Below are 26,011 nucleotides of genomic sequence, written 5' to 3' on the forward strand. Positions count from 1 at the left end.
AAAAAATCAAGAAAATTACGTATAAATTATATCATTGCTATTATCAACGAATAATTAATGTTCGATATATATAAAAAAAAAAAAAACAGAAAATTATCACATATTATTTGCCCTATTTAAAATATGATTGAATAATAAATCATAAATTCATAATCGATTGATAAAACTTGATGAAGATGATATCGTTCAACTTTTGCTTATTATTTTCATACGTAGGAACACGCATTGACCTGTAAGACTAGAAAAGTATTGAAATAGATTTATAGAAAGTACTCGTTATAAACGACAGAGAGAAATTTCAGATCCTTTATGCATTCGGTTTGCGAGCGAAGCGAATAAAAAGACTATTACATTTTCGTAGAAGTGGGGATGGGGAATGGGATGAGGGGGGCTAAACCACAAAACCGCTGCCAAGAATGGTCTGTAGCGCATCCTAACATCGTTGAAAACCGCAGGAAACGTACGTTATAGGACTGACTACGTATCTCGTCAAAAATTCAATGCCTCTTTTTGATTGGCATACACGAATGATCTAACATAACGATTTCTAACTCCGGTTCTCTTCGTATCTTCTATTGAACAATTTTTATTATTTGCTTATAATAAAAAATAAAAACAACAAAAATGAAAGAGAAAAATAAAAAAGGAAATAAAGAAAAAAAGAAACACGAGAAAAAGTTATTCGTTACTATGGATGAATATCGATTCTTACTCGAGCGAAGTTAATTACAGGGACTCTGTGGCTTCTGCTTTTACATGTTTGGCATTCACCCGCGGACAAGTGGAAATAATCGTCCGAGGGTGCTTACATCTCCACCTGGACTGTTTTAAACGCCCAAGGGGAATGATGCCCAGTTGGATACAGACGGCTAGAGGAATGCTAAACTTTTTTAATTTGTGACCGCTAATATTAAGTATCTTTCTGTATTTATTACTCGTGTACGAACCAGCGAATAAACGACAATGATCATAGAATTTTCTGAAGAACGAAATAGTAATTTTTAATTAGCTCCCGATAAATTTTAGATATTATTTTTACTAAACACGAATATCTATTTTTCGATAAACCGAATTTATAATTAATATTTCAATTTTCTCTCCTACACACAGAATACCTATTCTCACTTATTATTATTATTGTTATTGTTATTGTTATTGTTATAAGTATATATCAATTTATAAAAAGAGACATGCAAATTATTTGATCGTAATATACAGTGGCAAAATTACTACGCTGCCTTCACTACGCCCATCATGTAATTCGATTTGGGTTTCGTGATTTTGACCAGGAAGACGAAGATTATGTTCATTCCACCGATTAAGCATATGATTACGCATAATCTTTATTTCGAGTTAATTACTGCATCTCGTCCATATGTCTGATATCGTTTCAAATTATTCGAACATGAACGTGATAGCATAATATTACGTATCCAATAATTGTCTTTCCTTCTCAATCATTGTTTACCCGTTTCTATTTCTCTCTTTGGAAAAAAAAGAGAGACAAAGATATTATATGTGTATAAATAGCAAGAAGTATTTACGTAAATATGAATAATAATAATAATAATAATAATAATAATAATAATAATAATAATAATAATAATAATAATAATAATAATAATAATAATAATTATAATAATAATAATAATAATAATAATAATAATAATAATAATTATAATAATAATAATAATAATAATAATAATAATAATAATAATAATAATAATAATAATAACGATAATGATAAAGATAATAAGTGGGCGCAATGCAAATGAGGGAATAAAAGCAGATAACGAAATTGTTATTGATCTTTATACGAGGTATCTGTAATTTCCAAATATTATTTTATTTGTAAGAGATATACCGATTAAGTTAATGTAGTAATAGATACTAGTAAAAAATGTAATCAGAGAGAAAGAGAAAGAAATAAAAACATGAGACATTATTTATTTTTTCTTTCATTAACTATAACTTTGTTTCAACAAACAAGATAATGTTTATCCATTTAAAAAGGACACTTGCTACTAATAAATTATATCAACGAGGCAAAATACCTAAAAAACTTAGTCGATGGACACCCCGCATAAAGTTTTATAATGAAATGAAATAAACTCGTTTATTACGACAAAGAGCCCTTTCATAATTTTAGTTTCTTAATTAGAATTGGACATTCACATACGTCCACAGATAATTACGCATAAAGTCTCTTTGCGTCGTCTTAATTATGTTTCTCATTGTCCTGTGGGCTTTCAAAAAGCACACCATATGTAATATGTAAATATCTATCTCGGGCATGGTCCCTTGGTAATATTTCCTATAGTATAATAATTTTATTTTGCATTATCTTATGTTTTCAGTTTATAACAAATATGAGAGTCGGTCGGTTCTTAATACGACAGTGAAAACATCCTTCGGAGTATGGTTTTTATTATTGCGTCTGTATGTCTATTATAAATGTACAACTCGCCATACATATGACTCTGCTTACGTGGCTATATAATTTAATATAATATAATATAGTATAATATATATATATACATATATGTGTGTGTATATACGTGTATATACATATATATACATATATCCGTTTGAGTCCCAAGTAGCGCGATCGCGCTGTTTAGATTTTATGTCGAGAAAACCCAGCATATTTCGAGCATTGTGGACAACTGACGGTGCGGATTGTCAAATTTTTCAAAGCGATGAAAAAAATACGAGAATCACGTTACTTACCTCAAACAAGAAGCGCTATCGCGCTGCTTGGTATTTCTCAACATAACATTAAACAAGCGCTATCGCGCTGCTTGGGTATTTGCAAACATATATAAGGAAAGTGCGGTTGCGCTGTTTGGGATTCTTCGACAGTGTTTTTTCAATACCGTCTGAGACTCAAACGAATATATATGTATGTATATAACATAATCGTAATATTTTCCTTCGCTCGGTCCGCTCAACTATCGATATAATTAATATATATATATAATCGTCGTTTAAAATAGTAATCTTAAAATTTATTTTAAAACACTCGCATATCTCCTCCTTCTCCCTTCTTCCTCTTTCTCCTCCCCTTCTATTTCTCTGGAGTTTTTATTTATTATTTGTTCAGTGACTTGTTTTTCTTTTTTTCTCGTCCGTTTGCGTCCGAATACTATCTTCGCTACATTGAAGCACAATTTGCAAAATAAAAGAAGGAAATAGAACTGATAGGCTGGCAGACTAGAACAACATTGTTGTGCTCGTTAGAAAAAGGGATAGACGAATGTTTGATTTTGCCAAGGGAAGGAGGAGTCGACGAAACGTGAAAAGAAAATAACATTTTCTCTATCGCTATCTCTATCTCTCTCTCTTTCTCTCCCTTTCTCTCTCTCTCTCTCTCTCTCTCTCTTTCTCTCTCTCTCTCTCTCTCTCGCTCTCTCTCTCTCTCTCTTGCTCACTCTTTTTTACTGTCCAAGTTAAAGCGATTGACTTAATTAATTTCTTTCTTATTTTGTTGTTTTATTTTCTCACTTGTCCACTCATTCTTACACACATTCTTTCACACAAGCGGCAATGTTCATCCGAACGACGCATTCTCATAAATCTTTCGAAGTTCATTTTCTCGACATGTATACTCATATTCCCGTTCATCGACACGACAAGTCCTTCTCATTTTCTCTCACTATCACTCTTTATCTTTCTCTCGTCTAAGCGACAACTGACAAGGTTTCTCTTTCTATAAAGTACCGACGAGCAGCTACAGTTATACACTCGCGATTGAGTCTCCGACACGATATTACAATATAATTGCTTCGACGTATCGATACGATGAATCGATTAACTTCAACGCAACGTGCATGCACGTCTGTTCTCTATCTGCGTGTGCGTGTGTTCGTGCGACCAGGTAGAAAAAATAGGAGAATAACTTGTAAATACATACTTGTTACTTGATCAATAGCAGACTATCTTTTTTCTTTCTTTTTCTTTTTGTCTATTTTTTTTTAATTCTTTTTAATTTCGTTCCCGAATATAAATTACAAAAGATATATTATTCGTATATTTTTTTAGTTGTTATCGATCGTGTCTCGTTCGCAAAATACGCAGCAACGTATTTGTATGTTGATTTGTTTGTTTTTTTTTCTTTTTTTATTTTTTATTTTTTTTTATCAATTCTTAGCTGCTCGTCGAAGGATCAAGGTTAATCGTAAGAATTCTGAACGTGTTGTACGTATTTATTTACATACAGCACGATTGTCACTTAGAATTTTCTTTGTTTAGTCAACGAGGTAGAATCGATTTATCCGTCGGCATAATCGACGCTTTCGTCCAAGAACGTTTATTTTATTTCGCTTAGTTAAATATTTTCATAGAACTACGTTCTTTTTATGAAAATGAACGGAGAGTTACGGTGTCACTATGCTCTCTTTAAGAATATCTCGATCTCGAATTAAATATTTAAATATAATTTGCGTATTTCCATCAATTGGAACGCATTATTTTCTTTTTGTACATTTTTCAATCAACATTGAGTTGTTTTTTCTGATTAATATAACTTAACTACATAAAAAGAAAGTTATACAAACAATTGATTTGTATCTAAGAATAAAGAGATTATGCCTAAAATAGAAACAACATCGGAAAAAAAACCGCGAAAGGAATGAAAATAAAAAGCTATGATATTTATATCAATATCTTTTCGTGGGATGAAGTGCGATTAAATCGAGATTGACGCGAAAGTCAAAAGTGAAACCATGCGGAATAAGAATTTCCACATATAAGTCTGTACACTAGATTTTTTTTTCTTTGTCGATTCCAACCATTACAGTTTTTTTTCTTTTTAAAATTTATCTCATGAAAACGAAAGCGTCGAAATGAAATAATAATTATTATTATTACCAATCGGCACGTATATCAACACTCACGATACTACCATCGCCGATGATAAGTAAATATTAATTAATTCATTATCTAGCGGCAGAAGCTTCGTAGGACTCGGAACGATATTAGCGTTTGTTTTTCTTTTCTTTAAGTCATATATATTTATATATGTACTATATAACTTGTAATATAATAATAAAATCTTACGCGCTAGATAATCGCCTAATATTATAATATAATATAATGGTGTGAACGTTTTCTTTACTTTTTCATGATGACGCATCATTCGAAGGCTGTCGATAGCTCGTTTTTTATCAACTCGATATTCTCGTTTTCTATCAAGTCAATATCCCTTCGATGATCCATTCTTCGAGTTTTTTTTTTTTCTTTTTTCTTTTCCTTTTATTTTCTCTCGTTAGTTTTTACTTTAAAGAATATCCGTGTAAAATGATTCGAGGTATACGCAGGATCGCGGCTCGATCGTTTACTCTCTTTTTCTTTGCTTATCTCTTTTTTTTATCGACAACAGTGCCCCAATCGTTGTTTCCATCGGCGGTACGAAGCAAGAAAAAATAAAAACCACAGATACATCGTTTCCTTTTTAATCCACGATTCAACATCAATTCTCGTCATCGGACTGTCGGTAATTGAAAATATGTATGTATTTGTCTTTTCTCTTTTCACCGAGAAGGCCGAGCAACGATGGATGAAGATCGATTTAAATTTAACGATCGTTAAATTTAATTTTACGCGTTTCGATAGAATAGCGATAAATCTGTCCATTCCTTTTTTCTGTCATGCATTATAAAAATATACGAATAAGATTTAAAGAAATAGATCACCGCTCGATTAAAGGATTAGCGATCGCATGTATGAGAGGAAGGATAGATTATTTTCTTTTCCTTTCTTTGTTTCTTTCTTTTTATCTTTCTCTTTTGTTCATTAACAAATTTTTTTAGATATCGAACTTTAAACCTTTGCACTCGTACACACATACGCACGTTTCCATTAACTTTTTTTTCTCTTTGCGTTGATATCGTTAGCGAACGCGTTATAATATTCAACATTTATAATAGTTCACGTTTTTTACGAGATTCGTAATGTTCGGTTATGTAATCGCGGTATAAATAGTCGGTAAATCTAAGTTTAGATTACTTAGAGATAAAATTCATTATTAATTCGCAACGTTGCAAACTATCTCGAAGCTATATTTATGTTATATACATTATCTTATTATTGCCCGTCGGACATTATTTGCAAAAATTCACATATATAGTACGAACATAAATTCTCAACATATATATATATATAAACACGGTATATATATATATATATATATATATATATAAACACGGTATATATATATATATATATATATAAACACGGTATATATATATATATATATATATATACGGTATATATATATATATATATATATACGGTATATATATATATATATATATATATATATATACACGGTATATATATATATGTATATATGCACGCCTATATATACCTATGTGTATATATATACATATGTATATATATATATATATATATACATATGTATATATATATATATATATATATACATATGTATATATATATATATATATATATACATATGTATATATATATATATATATATATATATTTACACAGGTATATAACCACAAAATGTTCATTTTCATTGTTTCTGATAAATCGATCAATCGATCGATCAATTTCAATTAAATTTTCGTTTGAACACTGATTCCGATTTCATCGAATATTCGAAAAAGAAAATATTTGCTTAACGTATTCAAACGAGTGTCAATAATACATACATATATACATACATATATACATATATACATGCATTATATATATACATACATATATATGTATGTTAACCACCTGCATATTGCAAATAAATTCCGAGCTGTGTGCGGCAACGATAATAAAAAGTGAAGCTTAGTGCGGAGGATTAAAATAGCGCTGAACGCCAGCAATCGCTAGCATCGGGTAAACGATCGATATTTATTATAGGTATTTTATAGATTATTTTATGTATGTAGCTTTTAGATGCGTATTTAGAATATATATGTGTGTGTGTGTATAACGTGTGCATGTATGTGAATTATCATCCTATCGATGTTACGTCGACGATCGATCCGCGTACGCTCGAAACATTCGTCCAACAAATCAGTTAGCGACGTATCGTCGCTCAACGTCCGATTTATCGATCTATCGATCAAATATTTCTACTTAAATTCGAGCTAACTTAAAATAGATCATCTCGTAATTCTTAATTTTTTTTTCTTCAGTTTCTTTTCTTTCTAATCTTTAAGAACAGGTATATAATCGCTATAATCTACCTCTTTTACGATACAACCCCTCTTGCTCGCCCTTCTTACTAAATCACGGTAATTACACTTTATTAAGGCTACTTAAAGCGGTTACATGATATTCGATCAACTTCACTCGATTCTTAATTTTTTTTTCATTTCTTGTTATATTATTATTCTCACCTATGGTCGTACTACTAGATGTATATTGGCGATGTTTCGATAATAATGTAATAGTAGTATTAGTAGTTGTAATAGTAATAGTAGTAGCAATAGTAGTAGTAGTAATAATAGCAGTAGTAGTGGTGATAATAGTAGTAATAGTAATAATGGTAGTAATACTTAATCGTTAATAATAATAATAATAATAATAATAATAATAATAATAATAATAATAATAATAATAATAATAATAATAATAATAATAATAATAATACTAATAATAATAATAATAATAATAATAATAATAATAATAATAATAATAATAATAATAATAATAACGATAATAATAATAATAATAATAATAATAAAAATAATAATAATAATAATAATAATAATAATAATAATAATAATAATAATGATAATAATAATAAGTGATTTAGTAATAATAACAGTAGTAATAAACAATTGTAATAACATTATTATCATTATTATCCTCATTGTTTTTCATTAAAATGTTATGTTTGTATATATGTATATATGTATATATGTATATATGTATATATGTATATATGTATATATGTATGTATGTATATATGTATATATGTATGTAAGTGGCTTTCTTTCAGGTTTCTTCAAGCTTACGGCCAGGAAACGCACGATCCTTTTTGACATTTTTGTGAATTCTAAATAGGCGGATTTTATTTTATTTTTTTTTCATGTATCTTACTTACTCCATCATTTTTCTTCTCTCATCTTTTTTTTTTCAACGACGTGGTCGTAATGTCATAATTTAAATATTCTCGACGATAACATTTTATAGATCATGATAACATTTCAACGTTTCCTTTTTCCTTTTATTTCTTTACTATTTATTCTTTTCCTGCTTTCTCTCTCTCTCTCTCTCTCTCTTTCTCTCTCTTTCTCTATCTCTCCTTTTCCTCTGTCTATCTCAAGTTTTATAGACCTGAGAGAAGACACGTGGATCAAAGATATTATTAGATATTAGTAAAACCTGGAAGAAAGACTGTTTGAAAGATATTTACGAACTGTTAGGATTTTTGTAGAAGTTTATCCTTCGAAGTTTTCAGAAAATTTCGCTTTTCCATACAATTTGCTTTTATCGAATTTTTTTATAGAGTTTCGTGAAAGATGTTATTGAAGTAAACGAGAAGACGACCGGCGAAGGTGAATACTATTTATTGAAGAAGCAAGCGAGCAAGCGAGCGAGAGATAGATAGATGGATAGATAGATAGATAGATAGATAGATAGAGAGAGAGAGAGAGAGAGAGAGAGAGAGAGAAAGGAGAGTGGAAGAACGAAAAAATGTAAAAAAGCAAGAACTATAATGAAGAGCATCGAATGCGAGTGGTCGCTCGACAAAAAAGTCGCATCGATCATTACCGAGCATTACGATCGTCAAGAACCTCATTGTCATATCCTCGTTAAAAAAGAAACTATCGAGAGAGAAAGAGAGAAAGAGAGAAAAAGAGAGAGAGGGAGAGAGAGAGAGAGGGAAAGTGAGAAAGAGAAAAAAGAGAGAGAAAGAGAGAGAGAAAAGAGAGAGAGAGAGAAAAAGAAAGAGAGAGAGAGAAAGAGAGAAAGAAAGAGAGAGAGAAAAGAAAGAGAGAAGAAGGGAGGGGGAGAGGTAGAAAAAGAAAAAAAAGAATGATAAAAGCGAAAGGTAGGGCACTCGTTCGCGACGATTCAAAGAACGCTCGAGAAATGACGACGAGGATGACAACGACAACGAGAACGACGACCACGAGAATGAAAATAAGAGTAGAGAGAGAAAAGGTAAAAGAAGAAAGAAAAGAAGAAGAAGAGGAGGAGGAAGAGGTGAACCGGAAAAAGCAGGAAGGAACCGTTGACGTCACTACGTTTTGCTTGCGTAAAATCTTACAAACATGGCGTCAACGTCGTAAGCGCAAACCGTAATAATTCTTCTGTTTATTGTTGTTGTTGATGTTATTGTTGTTGTTGTCGTTGTTGTTGCTGCTGTTGATGTTGTTGTTGTCATTGTTGTTATTCCTCTCATTGAAGGAAGGAAGATGGTCGCGTTTCCAAAACTGGTCGCAGCCGACGATCCTGGAGCCGTATAAAACGGCTTCCTTACGTCTTGCGTCATGACGTATTAGCCACGAAGACTTCGTTCAAGAATAAGAGCAAGCATCGTCAACGTCAAAACAACGATGTAACTATTGCTACTAGACGTCAACGATGGACCCGAGTTGCAACCGTCTTGCTGACAGCAATATGTTCTCGTACTCCAAGCTTCTGTAAAAATACAAAGTAAAAAGGAACTTTTATTTAGTTTTGTAAAAAATAATTTCTTTTGTGTCTTTTCTTTTCTATGGTATATAAGCATATTTCATTTATACAATTTAATCTTTAGAAGATATTAAAAAGTTATCAAATAAAAAAAATTATCATAAGATGAGATTATACCGCAATATATTAATTTTTATAGGATAAATTAAAAACATGAAATTTATTTATATTAATATATATATATATATATATATATATATATATATATGTAAATTGATAACTAGATTCTTGTATACCTATTGATGTGATTAAAGATAATTATATTTTTGTTTAATTATTCTGATTCGTATATACAAAAAAGATTTTTATAATGAACGAGATTAACAGTATAAGTTCTACATATTAACAAACGGATTTTCCTGCGTTCGTAGTGAATTGAAAATCGAAATATCATTCAGTAACTTTGCACAAACAAATCCATTTCGTACGGTCTCGTAATTAAGTAGGACGAAACTAGTCGCTAGTTTGAATAGTGTATTTATGTTTATGTGTTGTGTTTATATTTGAACGACGAATGACATAGTCATTGGACGTAGTTAGACTACCATCGACCGAGGAATCGATATGCACATCTCCTTTCGATGTCTATTTACCGTAGGAATGTCATTCGAAGTAGTATACTGATTCCATTCGAAATCCGGATATCGTTTTGCTCTGGCTATTGAAATTTAGACCAGTTCTCTCTCTCTCTCTCTCTCTCTCTCTTTCTCTCTCTCTCTCTCTCGCTTTCTCTCTTTCTCTCTACCTATCTATTCATTTATCTGCGGAATTGGTTGAATAACTCGGACTAAAAAATGCTTGAATATATGTAGATATCAATTATATTGTAAGAATCTCTCGACAATCATTTTTAAATGCAAAATATTGCATATAATATTAATATATAATTTTTTAATTTTTTATATTTTAAAATCATCTTTAATCATTCGAATGTTGAATTATAATGAGAAGAGAAAAAATCATATTTGAATGTAAAACAATTTCAATCGCTCTCGTATCCTCGTCGTTTCGATTTAATGTACCATAAGTTTTTCTAACAGGTAATATTCCTGTGTGGTTTAAAGGAATATAAGAACAGTAGTTGAATTTAATTTATCGTGGATATTAATATAAAGAGAAGAGGAAAAGAGGAGTAGATAGGAGGAAGAGCTGAAGCATAATAATCAAGGTCACAGATAATGGGTAATAATTTTTTGCGATAATAAAGATTTTGTAAATTTGTCTTCGAGAAATTATGACCCTTTTTAGTCGCTAGCAACCGTGCATTAAGAACAAGAAAAGACCTCGTATACGAGGACAAATTTTCTTATAGAAATAATCTTTCGAATAATCTGATATATGCGTGTGTGTATGCATCTATGCTTATAAAAATGAAGACACATCTAATGATAAGATATTCTTACTGTGAAATTATCAATGAGAAGAATCATAAATTGTGGAAATAATGGATTCGCGCTAGTTTTGAATTCGAAAATGTGAAAAATCGTTTAATCGCGAATTCAGCAATAATACTAAATACTTCGGAAATTATTCATCTTGTTTCAATCGAATGTATGACAATTAAATATTATTCGTATATCGGATATCCATACTTTCTGATAAATTTCAAGTGCTTGTTATACCCATATTACAAAATTGTTTGATATTGAAAATATTTTCTAGATAAACATACATATATATACTTTTTCGAAAGCAAGTCCTTTACAATTTTTCCTTCAAAAAATATTAAAATTATTCTTTTAAAAAAATATTTTCATATTGTTATAATGTAAAAATAAAAAAATAAACAAATGAAAAGAAAATAATGAAAATGAGAAAACATGTATTGATTTTTGATACATAAATAAATCTTAGAAAAGTTACTCCTTTAAAAAAGTCGAAGAAACAAGAAAAAAGTCGAGATAAAAGATAAGCGAAGTAAGTTAGTATCTAAGCAGCTGAAAATACCATCTTTTTTTCGAAACATATAAGTTGAACAAGCGAGCAATAAAGCGAACGTTCATACTTTGAAGGAATTGTTTGAACCTTGTAAGTAAGTAAGTACTTATTTACTCATAGTTTTTGACGTTGCGATATACCCGTTAAATGTTGTTAGTACTTCTATAGATGCACTCTATAGATTTATGATAATATTCTTGATAATATTCTATGATAATATCTTCTATAGATTTTACTCTCTTACTCGTTTAAACTCTTTTATCAATCTTTTTTCCAACATAACCGCAAAAAGAAAATGTTTTTGTCAACAATGTTCCTCAATTTGTTCTTAACTTTTTCTTTATACAAGGGAAATCGTATGTTCGTTGGGAAGACTCTAATCAAAAATCTCTAATGCGTTCAATTTTTTCATTTTCTATTTCTACCTTTCTTCATCTCTTTTTTACAGATATCCTTGTAAAGAGTTGGAAAGGGAGAGAGAGAGAGAGAGAGAGAGAGAGAGAGAGAGAAACATGCGGGCAAAACATGATCAGAAATCAATGATAACCATTCGTCGATATTCGAGCAATATCGGCCATTTCGAACGTATGACACCAAGAAAAAAGAGAGAGAGAAATAGAGAGAGAGAGAGAGAGAGAGAGAGAACATATTCAGTTGGCTACCGATTGGAAATTTACGAGCTATTCGCAAAAAATCTATCCTAGTAAATGGTAACTTTAAGGAAAGGAAAGTTGAGGAAAAAAAATATTATCTTGCTGACACAGCTACTGATTTTGCAGAGATAACATCATTTTGTTTAACGTGATATATATCTTAACGGGTTTCGATGACTTGTCTTTCTAATAATCATGATTCTTAGAGTTTAATTAATTCTTTTTTCATTGCTTGATAATTTCTAATTTTTAATTTTTTAAAAATTTAAAAAGTAAAATTGATATAATGAATAAAATGAAATAAGAAAGAATATAAATATTAATTGAAAGAATTTGGATATATAATAATTAATGTTTGTTTAGTGGCAATTTTCGAAGTTAAAAAAAAAATAAAACAAATAGAAAAAGATAAAGAAGTGAGAGAGAATAAGAAGTCAAGAAAGAGGATGCAAGAGTCAGATAAATTTGCTTACGTTTAAAGATTTTCAGTGGTTCGCCACAATATTCGTAATGCATTCTCTACTACTACTACTACTACTACTATTACTACTACTACTATTACTATCACGTAATACATACATATATACTTATATATTTATACGTTTTCCACGTAACATGTACGTTTTATCCTTTGCACCTGTGCTCGCTCCTCTTCTATCTATTTCACGTATAATATGTATAAGAGCACGGTTCGCTTTTCTCGAAAAGGATGTGACAAGTTTTTTTGCTACTTGTAAAAATTTTACAAGTAATACGAGTGGAACGTGTTTTAAACATTTTGGGAAATTCGATCGAACATGTGGAACACACGGAGAAGAGAAAAAAATTTTTCTTTCTTAACGATCTCTTATATTTGTGGTTCACTTTAAAAAGTTTATGTATATGAGAGAGGGAGAGAGAAAAAAAAAGAAAGAGAGGAAGAGAGAAAGAGAAAAAGAAAGAGAGAGAGAGAGAGAGAGAGAGAGAGAGAAAAGGAAAGAAGAAAAATTCTTTTATTAACAAATTTGCGGCGGTGATTCGCTCGTTTTTCTATAAATATTTCGAAACAGATATTAGCATGAATTTTAATAATTCAAATAATATATTCAAATTATATACAGCAGTCCGTACGAAGTGTTAATTATTCAATTATGGCAAATATATAATATAAATATCCTTATTACTGTTCTACTGTGTTATCTAAACAAGAATATTATCATAAATATGAACTGAATTTCTAAGTTTTACGTAATCCCATGATATATCACTGGTATCAAATCTGACATGAAACAAAGAGGTTGAAACGTCTCTAAACGTTGGGAGCTTAGTTTTATGTTTTTCTTTCGAATTTTTCATATTGTCTGGAAACTGCATACACGATAAACCCTGAACGCTATGGTCTTTTTATAATACATAAACAAGTTTGATATATATATATATATATATATACGAGCTTATGTGAATATTCCTAGGTAGTTGGATAGCTATGTAAAAGACATTCATGTACCTTTATGTATGTATGTATATGTAAATATTTCATGCCAATGACACAGATTAGGATTAGAAAAGTTTCGCCCAACTTTAGTCGTTTTTCCGAGAGTCCATTTTGACGACTAGAAACGACGGTTGTTGGATTAGTTCGTTTAGTTTAATCGCATTATGCACATCCCCAAGGTACGTACACATATACTCTTACACAACGTTAGAGTTTCTGTCCAATATTTTCTGGATTCGAGTAAGTACAGTTTAAAAGATTACGTTTCAATAAATTTAAGAATACATAGGTAGTTACATAAGCATATACATTCTTTTAACTTATTTACATCAAATCGGTTTTACTAATTTAATATTTAACTACTATTATAATTGAACACCGACAGGAAAGTTTTTAAAATAAACACATCATTTGGAGAATAACTTTCTGTTTGAAAAGTGAAAGAAAAAGAAAAACTAAAGAGGAAAAAGAAAATTAAGAATTAAATACAAAGGAGAACAAGCTGTTGCCAAGAAAGTTTCGGCGTCCGGTTGCACGTCGACGGCAAGTGGAATTTTTCGCTACATTAGTTTCACCATTGGGTGACATTAAAAATTTGTAATTTAAAAAAGTTGGGGAAGGAAAGAGACAGAAAGAACTCTTTCTCTTTCTCTTTCTCTTTCTGGTCCATTCTCTCTATCTCAATCTCTTCTCTTTAATATTTACGCAAAACGTGAGAAATATTTTTCTAATCTTTTTTGTTGTTTCTTTTTTTTCTTTTCCCCCATTTTCAAGTTAAAAAGATTTTTTGAAGAAAGAATGCAAGTATCAATTATACTGTCTTCGTCTTTCATTTGTTTGTCTTTCTTTTTCTTCGTTTAATATTTAATGAAAAGTTACACGCAGTAAGACATAGTAACAAATCATTTTTTTGATCACGGAGTTCGTGAAAAAGAGAAGAATAACAAACAATGAAATACATAGATACATATTGACAACAAAAAAAAGAAAGAGAGAGAAAGTGAGAGAGAGAGAAAAAGAGAGAGAGAGGGAGAAAGAGAGAGAAAGAAAATGTTTGTCCGAAACGTTATTTTGGTTTATTTTTTTGTGTCACAAAATTTTCTTCCAAGCGAATCATTAAGAAAATGGATTTTTAGACAAAAATTTTTCTTCTCACGAATAAGTTGCGTTATAGTGATCATAAAAAATAAGAAGATTGAAGAGAAGATGCGATTACAAGTGGGAAGAGAGACAAGGGGGAACAGTTTATTATTAATTCTTTTATAAAATTATGATCTTTATGACAGGATAAACACAAGATAAATAGGAAATACAATATTTTCTAATAATTTGTAATTAATAAGGATAATTCTGATCGTAAAAAGTATTTGTTTTATTATCTATCAATTAAGCTATAGATTTTTTCACTTTATTCGTTGAAGCTTCTCGTTAAAAATTTTATCGGAAATAATAAAAAATTATACGAGACGATTATCTTTTAAATATAAAAATAAAAGAAGTTTTTTCCTTACCTTTTTCCACGCACGTTTCGACGCAGTCACGTACCGTCGAACCTTCGCTGACGTATTTCTGTAAAAAAAGAGGAAAAAGAAACAGAGTTAATTTCATTAAGTCATTTTTTCTTTTTCATATATTTTTTTCTTTAATAAAGCGAAAAATTTTGAAAGTACGCAAACACATATATTCGTTTTTTAAACCCTTCATAAAAGGCTTGAATTTACAAGAAAAGTAAGTTTCGAAATACGTAACAATATTGGTAATAACGGAATAAAACAACGAATTTATATAATGTTAAAAAACGAAGAAGATCGTGACGATAAATTTAATTTTTTCTAACTATCAAGTAAAAAATTTAATAATGTTTTAAATTTAATAAAAATTTAATAATATATATATATATATATATAATATATATATATATATATATATATATAATATATATATATATATATATATATATATATAATATATGTCTTTAGAACTTTTCTTTGTTTATCGATTATCAAAATAGACTTCAAATAAATAATAAAAAGAAAATATGTAGGTACATGGATACATAAATCATTTTCTAAGTTAATGCACAGAAAAGCGAAAGAAAATTATTTTTTTAATTTAATTAATCGTGCGACAAATTACAAATCTTATTACTCATCTTAAAAAATTTGATTACACGATAAATGAAATATAATTTCCTTTAATTAAACAAATAATCAATTTTACCATAAAAAAAGGAGATGAAATTCTTTTTAAAAAAATTCTAAATTCAACGATCGTACGATCATATTTAACTCTCGAAGGGTCAAACATTTCCCTTTGGAAAACTCGATGTGAAAATAGTTATTCGATCAGAATCACCAACGAGCCGTGATTTCAATTATGAATTTCCTGCGATTTACAATTTATTCTCTTTCTCTCTCTCTCTCTCTCTTTCTATGTCTGTCTATTTCTCTCTTGAGATTAGTTTCTATTTCGCTCCTTGCTCTCTGTGCAAAGCACGGTCCGATTAAAGAGACTCTTGCTTGAGAAATTCTCATCGGCCCATCTTCTTCTCGTGATCGTCTCGAAACTAATATGGCTTGTTAGTTAAAACCATCTCTTTGTTGTTCTCAGTCTCATAGCAAAATGTTTCTTCTCTTCTATCTAATTACTTTAAAATAGAACGACAAAATGGAATAATCGTTCAAAGAAATTTAATAACAGAATCATAAAAATAATAATTTGTTCGAGGTAAGTGTTTTGATATAATTTTTATTACGATAACGATTCCTTTAGTTTATGTCCAATTAAAAATAGAAATTGAAATAGGATATGTTTTGATACGAATAGTTCATATAACGAGTATAACAGACAATATAACTATGAAATGATCGATAAGAAATGTCGAAGTCAAACTGAAGTACGATCAAGTAGAATTTGAAATTCGTCAAAGAATATATGGACCATACGTAGACACGCCTAAAGATCGATATTTCGCGATTATGACGCCCCCAAGATGTCGCACATATTAAGTCCTCTATCTCTTTGCTATTGCGTACATATTAAACTCTTCTCTCTCTCTTTCTTTCTCTCTTTCTTTCTCTCTTTTTTTCTTACCGATAAAGCTTTTCAAAACTTGCATATGATGACACCATCGGAAGAAGTTTCGAACAAGTTACAATCGATAAAACGTCAATTTCGATCTTTCGGCTAATAGTCTTGAAAAACTTTTCGATTTCACGGATTAATGCCAAAGTTTCGAACCGTCGAAAAATAAAAAGAAGATAAAAATTAAAGGAAAAAGAGGACGAGAAAAAATGAACGAAAGATCTTTCTTTTCAAAGAAATTTCACCGATTTAACTTCTTCCCCTAGATAAGTTGAGAACTAAAGTAAGCATACCTTCATTATCGAACAACTTTTGAAATGATTTGATGAATTTTTTTACCATCGGAATAATTAATAACATCATTCAAAATAACTCATTAACGGACAAGTATGTTATTCGTTCTACTAATTGCAAAATTATTTTATATAGAATTATATTGGTATAGGGCTGTCGATTTTACGGACTTGCTTGAAATATGCTTGCAAATCGATGACCTACCTTCTACTGGAATGACGTGGTATACTCTCTCTCTTCCTCCCTCCAATCCCTTTCTACTCTCTTTCTCTCACTTCCTCTCTCTCTCTTTCTCTCTATCTATCTATCTATTTATCTATTTATTTATCTATCTATCTATTTATCTATTTATCTATCTATCTATCTATCTTTCTCTTTCTCTACTGTCAATATAAAATCTTATTACGATACTTGAATTTTATACTGATAAATCAGAATTCTCACATATGGAACATGACAGAATTTTCACTTTTTGTTCTATTCATTATCAAGGACAAAGAGTATCTTATCAATGTGTTTTTTAAGTTGAATATTTTGTTAATGTAACGTTTATTTTGTAATATCACTTAATAATCAATTAAATTTTACAGAACATTATTTTTAAAAGAAAATGAACTGTAAAAGATACCAAATCATCTTCTTAAGCGATTCTTTTATTTCTATATCACATCAGCTTTTTCTTACAAATTAGAAAAATGTTTCCTTCTAAAAATAGTAATCTGATCGTTCATTCTGGTACATTTTTACACTCGAAGATTTCAACGGCAAATCTCGTTCAATTTCCAGATTTTCGGTACTCTAGATACCTACCGCGATTATTTTTTTTTTCACAATGTAGTTACTCTTACTTTGTTTATTTATAAAAAAACAAAGTGATTTACAGATTTATGTACACACACACACATACACACACAAACACATATATATTAATGCTTTAAATGCCGTAAAATATTATTTTAACGGTACTCGTTAAACCACAAGTAAAATATCAAAAATATCAAAAATAATTGCAAATGAATGTAATTCATATTTCATTCGCAATATGAAATAATTGCGAATGAATGAATGATTTATTTTAAGAAAAATACCTTGATGAAAGCTAACTTAAGTCTTTTTCTATCGTATGATCCAAAACACGATTCCACAATCTTGATTAATTACTTATATTAATTAATTCAAGTTCGAATTAGAGCGTGTAAGCATAGGCTTTTTGTATAGGTGGTACTACGCGTTCGGCTATGCATAGTACATTAACGCGCTTAGGGTATCTAAAAGGTTAAAGGTGATATAACAGATTGTTTTTTAATTAAAGACTGGAATGAAAGAATTATTGAAATATAAATTGTTTTAAATTTATAAATTAAGTGATTGTTATATTATAATGTTTATTGAACTTTAACTATATATTATTACATGATTCTGTAAAATTTTATAATATTTCAATTTAAAAGGTTATCTTAAAGAGAGAAGTTTAAAAGTTAAATGATATTTTATGAATAAGATAAAATTAGATAATTTTCGTGTTCTAGATGTTTATTAGATCGGCTTCTAATCATTATCAACTGTTATATTATTATGTAAAAGAAATTGAACAAAGTTTTTAATGATTCTTTGAAAAAGTATTCATCAATTTCTATTATTTTCCTTTCTATCTTTGTTCTTGATGGGATTTTAAAGAGCGATCTCATTTCTTGATTAAACGTCGATCTTATTATACGGTTAACTTAAGTATCTACTAAACAAGCGTCCGACCGTAGATTTTATTAGAAATTATCAAGTGTATGTATACTTTGAAATTTAAAATTACAATCGCTTTTTATTACAATCGATTCACTTTTCAAAGAATCCAAAAGTTCAATTTGGAATACCGTTCTAATTTGATTTTCTCAACCCATAATCCTCAAATTAAATACTTATGTTCATACTTGATCTTAAAATACGCTTAAACAATTTATATGTAGATTTATAAATGGTGGGAAATTTTTAAAAGATTGGTAGATCAACGAAAAATCAATATATTTTCTCAAGGAAGTTTCTTTTTTAAAATCAATCACAGTTTCGTTGTTAGCTTGTTAAGAATTTCAAAATATCGAATAAGTATAATAGATTAATATCTTTGTTTCGCATCATAATATTTATTATCGGTTATACGATACCGCCATTTTCTTTTCCCGATTTTTGCGTCGTACAAACGAAGAACATTTTACGAAGAATTTATGCATCGGAGCGAAGAAAGTTCTCTTGCTTTTTCCGCTCGACTGTCGCGATAAAGAGATCTTGAGCTCGAACGAACTAACCTATCGAGACATTTTCTTCGTCTATCGCGCTTCGTGTTCTCCTCCTCGTAGCCGCAAATACTCTGCTGAGGAGACAAACAAAGGAAGGTAAAGTAAAAAAAGAAAAAAGGAAAAAAAAGAAAGAAGAAAGTAAAAAAAAAAATAGACGATAGGGATCACGATTGTAACCGTGCCAACGGGCAAAGATGATGACAGTCCTGGGGATAAGACGAATTACGACATTTCACATACAACGTTCACGTACAACGTTCTCGCATGGATAGTTTTAATGCGGATTTTCTTGTCACTTTTTCTACCATCTTTTTTTTTCTCACCCTCCAATCTTTGCTACTTATTATACATACTTTGCTACCTACTATATATACTCACCGAACTTTTTTATCTATACGTTTGAACGTTTTGTGCCTTTATTCTTGTCAATTTTATTTTTTATTAATTTTTATCTTTTTCCTTTTTTATTTTTAATAATTAAAATGTGAACTAGTGATTATAAAAGTGCTTTTAAATAAAAAATTAAAAGAAATTATTATAGTTCATTGCGTAATTAATTTAATTATACAATAACGTAATTAGTTTAATTGCGACATTGCTATACCGAATACGTAATAAATTTAATTCTTTTAAATTTTCGAGTTAGACCATTTTCATAATCACCGACTTATATAATTCATTCAGTCTTCAGTATCTGATGAAAAATTTCTTGTATAAAAAAATAGATAACATTCCTAATAATATTTATGCATTATTTTATTTTTATAGCGAGATCAAAAAATTTCTAAACAATTTATTGATTGCAATTAATAAAATATTTTATACGAGTTAATAAGCGAAATAAAATTTTCCTAGAACTTTTCCTTTTCACTTGACAAGAATATCAATTAAGTTCTTTTTCTCTTAAAACAACCGTTGCCATAATCTGTTTTGTTAAAATTGCATGACTCGACGGAACAAGTTTAGCGGTATGCAAGGAAGTATTCGAACCACGCAAACAAGCATCATCGTATAAAGTTTAGCGGAATCATGGAGTTAAGCGCTCTCTTTCTCTCTCTCTCTCTCTCTCTCTTGTTTCGAGATTTAAAACGATATTTAGAACGAAGGAAAAAGGAAAATTCTCTTACTTCTAAAATCTTCGAAAATAAGAAGCAGAAAAGGAACATAAAATACGAATAAAGTCCGAATGAATTTCTTCCAAATTTCCATCTCTTTCTATGTTAGAGTTGTTTTTTTTTCTTATGAATTTCGAAGAAAAGGAAGAAAAAGAGGAAATGAGAGAAAGAACACAATTCTATAGGATGCATGTTACGTAAAACGAGAAGCACATTTTCTTTTTACGATTTTCACGACAAAGAATTAAGCAAGTTTTAAGCGAGTCATAATATAAATGCGACAAAACTGTGCGAACTGATTCGATAGAATTACGATTTAAAGGAAAATAAAGAATATCATCTTCGTATTCAGTCTGCTTTTTATCTCACGAATTACAGAGATATCGATTTCTTTCTAATGAATCGTAGGAAAAAGATTTGGAGACGTTCATGTTATCCTTTATGTAACATCTGTTCGTTTTGAAATTAAATAACTTTTCCATCGACAAAGTTCTTATATACGAACGAATAAACAGACAATATCAATAAGAAAGATTCTCCCAGATATTTTCAAATATTTTCCTTATCGATTATAAATCTTACAATCATAAATTAAGATTCTTATTTTTCATCTTATGAATAATTGTTCTTTGTACAATTTTTTAGGCGACGTATCTACTTTAATGAGAGAGAGAGAGAGAGAGAGAGAGAGAGAGAGAGAGAGAGAGAGAGAGAGAGAGAGAGAGAAAGAAAGAAAGAAAGAGAAAAAGAGAGAGAGAGAGAGGGCGTGAAGGGAGAATTTCCCATAGATTAATCAACTCATAATGAAGCATTTTGTCGACGAATTTATTGACTTTCAAATCGAAACGATAGCATACACTATGCTTATTCGATTATGATAATAAATGGATTCAGTGGTTCATTGCAACCAGTAAAATAAAGTTTAATGAGCGTAATTTCGACAAAAAAATATAGACTAAAGAAAAATAAAGAAAGATATATAGGAATTGCATTGATCATGTTTATAAATATTTTTTCTCTCCGTCTCTTTTAAATTTATCCATCGATCTTTGCTCAGATTGATGATCGATCGGGTTATTTATCGAGTTTCGTTAACATCGTCGAAATATTTACTTTCAACGTTTGAACGATTTCAAGCTTATCTATTAACTACGGTTACCTATTTTCTTATGTATGTATGTATGTATATCTGTATGTATTTATGTAGTTACATTATACGCTGAGAAATAAAGTTTTTCCCAACGAAATTACAAACGAAAACTGAAATTCGCTTTTATGCCATGTCTGTCCGAGGTTAATATTATGCTTATTTATGAGTGAATGTTATCGATATTTAGACGAGGCTTTTCGCACTGCGGTATATGCACGTGCTGCGTATTCATACGTATATATATATATATATGCATATGTATATATATATATATACATATATATATATATATACATACATATATATATATATATATACATATACATATATGTATTTACATATACTTACACAACCTTAGTCAGCATACCTTACGAAGAGAAAAAGAGAAAGAGAGATAGATAGATAAATAGATAAAGAGAGAGAGAGAGAGAGAGAGAGAGAGAGAGAGAGAGAGAGAGAGAAACAAAGAGTGTTAACGATAAATCCTTATTCCGTTTGTAATTGCATTTGAGCGTCAACTACGGTCAAAAGTGGTTCGTTAAGTTTATTAATTACTTTTCGTTTCACGCTTCTCATACGTTCATTCTCGCGACAATGAACGCTAATAAATTTTTTTATGAACAACCAGCAGCTCTTTTAGATTTATTACGCCATTTTTTATTTTTCTTTTTTCATGCCATGTAAACTCTTTACAACGTCCTCTTTACAACTTTCAAATTACACGCCCATGCATGTGAATATTTAACTTATTCTTTTTTTTTTTAAATTGTTAGTTCATATTCAAAGAGATTAATATTTTAATATAAGCTACTTTTAATATAGTGTTGTTATACTAAAAGTTTCACATTAAATAATTTTTTTTAAGGATGTATAATAACAGAATTATAAAAGATTAAAAATTGTTGATAAAAAATTGAAACCTCTTTTTCTTTGAATTTGTACTCATGTTAAATGAATTATTTGATATATTTATTTGTATTTTGAATCATTCTCTCTTTATTGATCCTTACGCCGTCCTGGTTTCGAACATAAAAATTAGAACGATACAAGATTACCAAACAGCTTATCGTCGACACCTAATTATTATTATTATTAGTTATAACTATCAGTAATGATGTTAGTTGATATAATAGAAAAACATCGTAACACATATTGTCATAACTCATAGTAACCATATATAAACGACTTCAACAAGACGAAACGCTAAGAGGTACGAGCATAATACATAGACGACGTTGCTCGCATGAATTCGAATTATGCGCGACATAGGCACATCCATATTCAAAGCCACACATCCGTATCTGTATCATATGGAACGACGATGGTAAACCGCGACAAACGTCTGCCCCGAATACTTACAGTTTAATAGACAACTCGATATTTTCCAACGGAATACCACCTTCTTCTAACTTGACATTCAGATTTTCAAGATAAGTCAAGTCAATAAAATTAATTCTTGATTACATTCGCAGAAAGGTGTATCCAAGTGTATAAGAGAGATAGTTAAAAGAACATAACTATGTGTAATATAATAATATTACATTTAAATGAATCGATTATTTAAAAATTAACCTTTTATATTTTTTAATTTAAGATATTTTGATCTTTGTGTATGTATCGCGATTTTTTTTTTGTATTTTCTTATATTCACATATTTATATTTTATAATATATTATTTTTATATTAAATCGACTTCTATTTATTAAATATATTTGAGAGATGAATAATGTGAAGAAATAAAATAACAATGGTACGGTATAAAAGAAAATAGCTTTGGTGTTAAGAAAATAGGATACAGAAAGAGAGAGAGAGAGAGAGAGAGAGAGAAAGAGAGAGAGAGAGAGAGAGAGAGAGAAAGAGAGAGAGAGAGAGAGAGAGAGAGAAAGTGAAAGAGGAATACTAATCACTTAGGATTTCTAACTCGATAAACATTCATTAAGGAATGAAAAATAGAAAGAGAAGTAATTATAAAAGAAAAGGAAATAAACCTGTCGATGTCACGAGCTGTGTATCTCATACGTATAGATACCTATATATTGCGAGATTTTATGACATACCCCACAACTGTTGTCATAAAATATAGGACGGCTCGAAGCATCGATTATAAAAGTCCCAGTGAGCGACGTTTCTCGCTTATTCACTTGACAATAGTTTATAATGCCTATATATATTGAGATTTATATTAATATATTGCAACGATAAAAAAAGAAAAAGGAATATTGAAAAAATAAATAAAAATAAACGAAGAAATAAGCAATGAAAAAAGTTGTAGTATATGTACAAAAAAAAAGTTGTTTAATGAAAAATTATTTGATCTCCCTTACGGTATATTCGTATCTATATATATGTGTGTGTGTGTATTATATATATATATATATATATATATATATATATATATGTGGATATGTAATAGGTACCCGTACGTTAAATTTAATTAAAACTCGTAATGTTAGTTGACAAGAAAGAAAATTTAACTAACTTTTCATTACGAACTTCTTATTTCTTTCTTTTAACTTGTTCTTAGTAATCTTTTACTAAAGTCGGAGAGCTTAAAATCTATAGGAAAAGAACGAAAAAAGGATAGAAATAGAGAGAGAGAGAGAGAGAGAGAGAGAGAGAGAGAGAGAAAGAGAGAGAGAGAGAGAGAGAGAGCGATAAAAGGGATAAAAAAAGAGTAATTTATCATCCTACAAGTGAATGAAAGGATAAAATGTGTACAACGATTCTGTCGTGCGTCACGCCCGATACGAAGTAATGTATAGAAGGTAAAATACGAATAAAAGCGATTTCTACGGTGCAGATTGCTCGACAAGATAGAAATTTATTTCTCGTTACGTTTCGTTCCGTACTGTTCGTCGTTAGCCGCGAGGTTATATGCAATTAAGAATCTGTATTTGCTCTTGATGGAACTACGAAGAAGAATTCTCAACAAAATAATGAATTTTTCAAAAGATAAGTAACGAATTCATCTGCGTTCTTTATTTTCTTTTTTTTTACTATCTTGCAGGTAATGCCATTCGAGTTTGTCGATAAAGTATAATAGAATTAATTAACCGTGTACTAATTAAATGAGAATTTTAAATAGTTCTTTCTTGTCAATTATTTGTTAATTATTTGACATTGAAGAGTTAAAAATGGTTTAAGTAATGATTAATGTAGCGATTGATTGAGATTAAATGTTTTAACACACTGACATTTATAATTCGATTCATGTTTAAAAATAATCTATAGATATAATATTAATAATAATAATGATAATAATAATCGATAGGTATTCAAGAAAGTGTTTTTAATTATTTATTTCGCACATAACATAATTGTAATAATCATTGAAAACAATTTCTTCCTTTTATCGTTATCATTTATCTAAACTAACGGGAAAACGTTGATTTTATAAAAGCTGGAAAATGAAACAGTACTTTGTTTCGCTTACGGAAATTAATTGCATGCTTATTAATGCAAAAATAAACCAACGAACATTGTTTCAATGTTTCCAAAGCGTGTCGCTTTTAACGCATTAAAAAGTTATAATTTGAAAATAATAGTTCCTTCGTTTTGTTCCGCTTTTTTATGATATACTTTGTACAGCAATTTCGAGAAATTCTTTTCTTTACACAGTTTTTATACGTAAACGTTACACAGTTTTCACACGGTTTTATACGTAAATTCATTCAATATGATCGTAACAATAATAAAATTAGAAAAAAAAAAGAGACAATTTGATCTAGAAAATTCGCTTTGCAAAGAAACTTGTTGGAAAATATATAGAAACATTTTTATTTTTAAAATGGAAATGGAGATTACATTAGTTTCAAAAATTATACTTTCAGGTTCCAGTGAAAAACCGTAAAAAACAGGAATACGATGTTAACAATGAATTTATTATACATGTAGCTACTTACATTTCTCTCATTTATTTTCTCTATACTTTCATAACTATGTTTGTTTTTTGTCCTTATTATTTCAGCCGTAGCGAAGTCGATAAGAAAGATGTAATTTTCAGAGAAAACTTGGCATCGTATTTGGCTATCATGTATTTTCGTAGCTATAAAGAGTTTGACTAATTGACATGTTTTTCTTTGGCTCGATCTCCTCTGAGATAAGGCATATATGAATACTTTTGATAATTTATCCTGTGAAGGGTATCGAGATATAACTTCCTCAAATTATCGAATAAATTTTTCTAAGAAAGGAGAATAATTATCGAATCGACATGAAAATATAGGAGATTGAAAGGATTAGAAAGAGAGAGAGAAAGAGAGAGATAATAGAAAAAGATAAGAAAACAACGTTCCGACGAAAGGATCGTATTAGAAGAATTCTATTTTACTGGTTAGGATGAAAGG

At 29.5% G+C, this 26,011-nt stretch overlaps 1 protein-coding gene across 3 annotated transcripts in view; it reads right to left on the reverse strand.

Annotated features, from left to right (window-relative positions):
• Nucleotides 1-7,779: 7,779 nt before the first annotated feature.
• Nucleotides 7,780-26,011, reverse strand: part of LOC118444753 (uncharacterized) — a 68,695-nt gene continuing 50,463 nt past the window's right edge. For all 3 annotated transcript variants that reach the window (XM_035873321.2, XM_035873322.2, XM_035873323.2), the window contains exons 4-5: nucleotides 15,246-15,303; nucleotides 7,780-9,615 (exon numbers count right to left, since the gene is read on the reverse strand). In XM_035873321.2, the coding sequence (XP_035729214.2) occupies nucleotides 9,473-9,615; nucleotides 15,246-15,303 (201 nt within the window). In that variant the 3' untranslated portion in view covers nucleotides 7,780-9,472. The remainder of the gene's footprint in view (nucleotides 9,616-15,245; nucleotides 15,304-26,011) is intronic.

Source organism: Vespa mandarinia, chromosome 10 (genome assembly GCF_050613455.1).
Source record: "Vespa mandarinia isolate Hongniang chromosome 10, ASM5061345v1, whole genome shotgun sequence".
NCBI classification, from domain to species: Eukaryota; Metazoa; Arthropoda; class Insecta; order Hymenoptera; family Vespidae; genus Vespa; species Vespa mandarinia.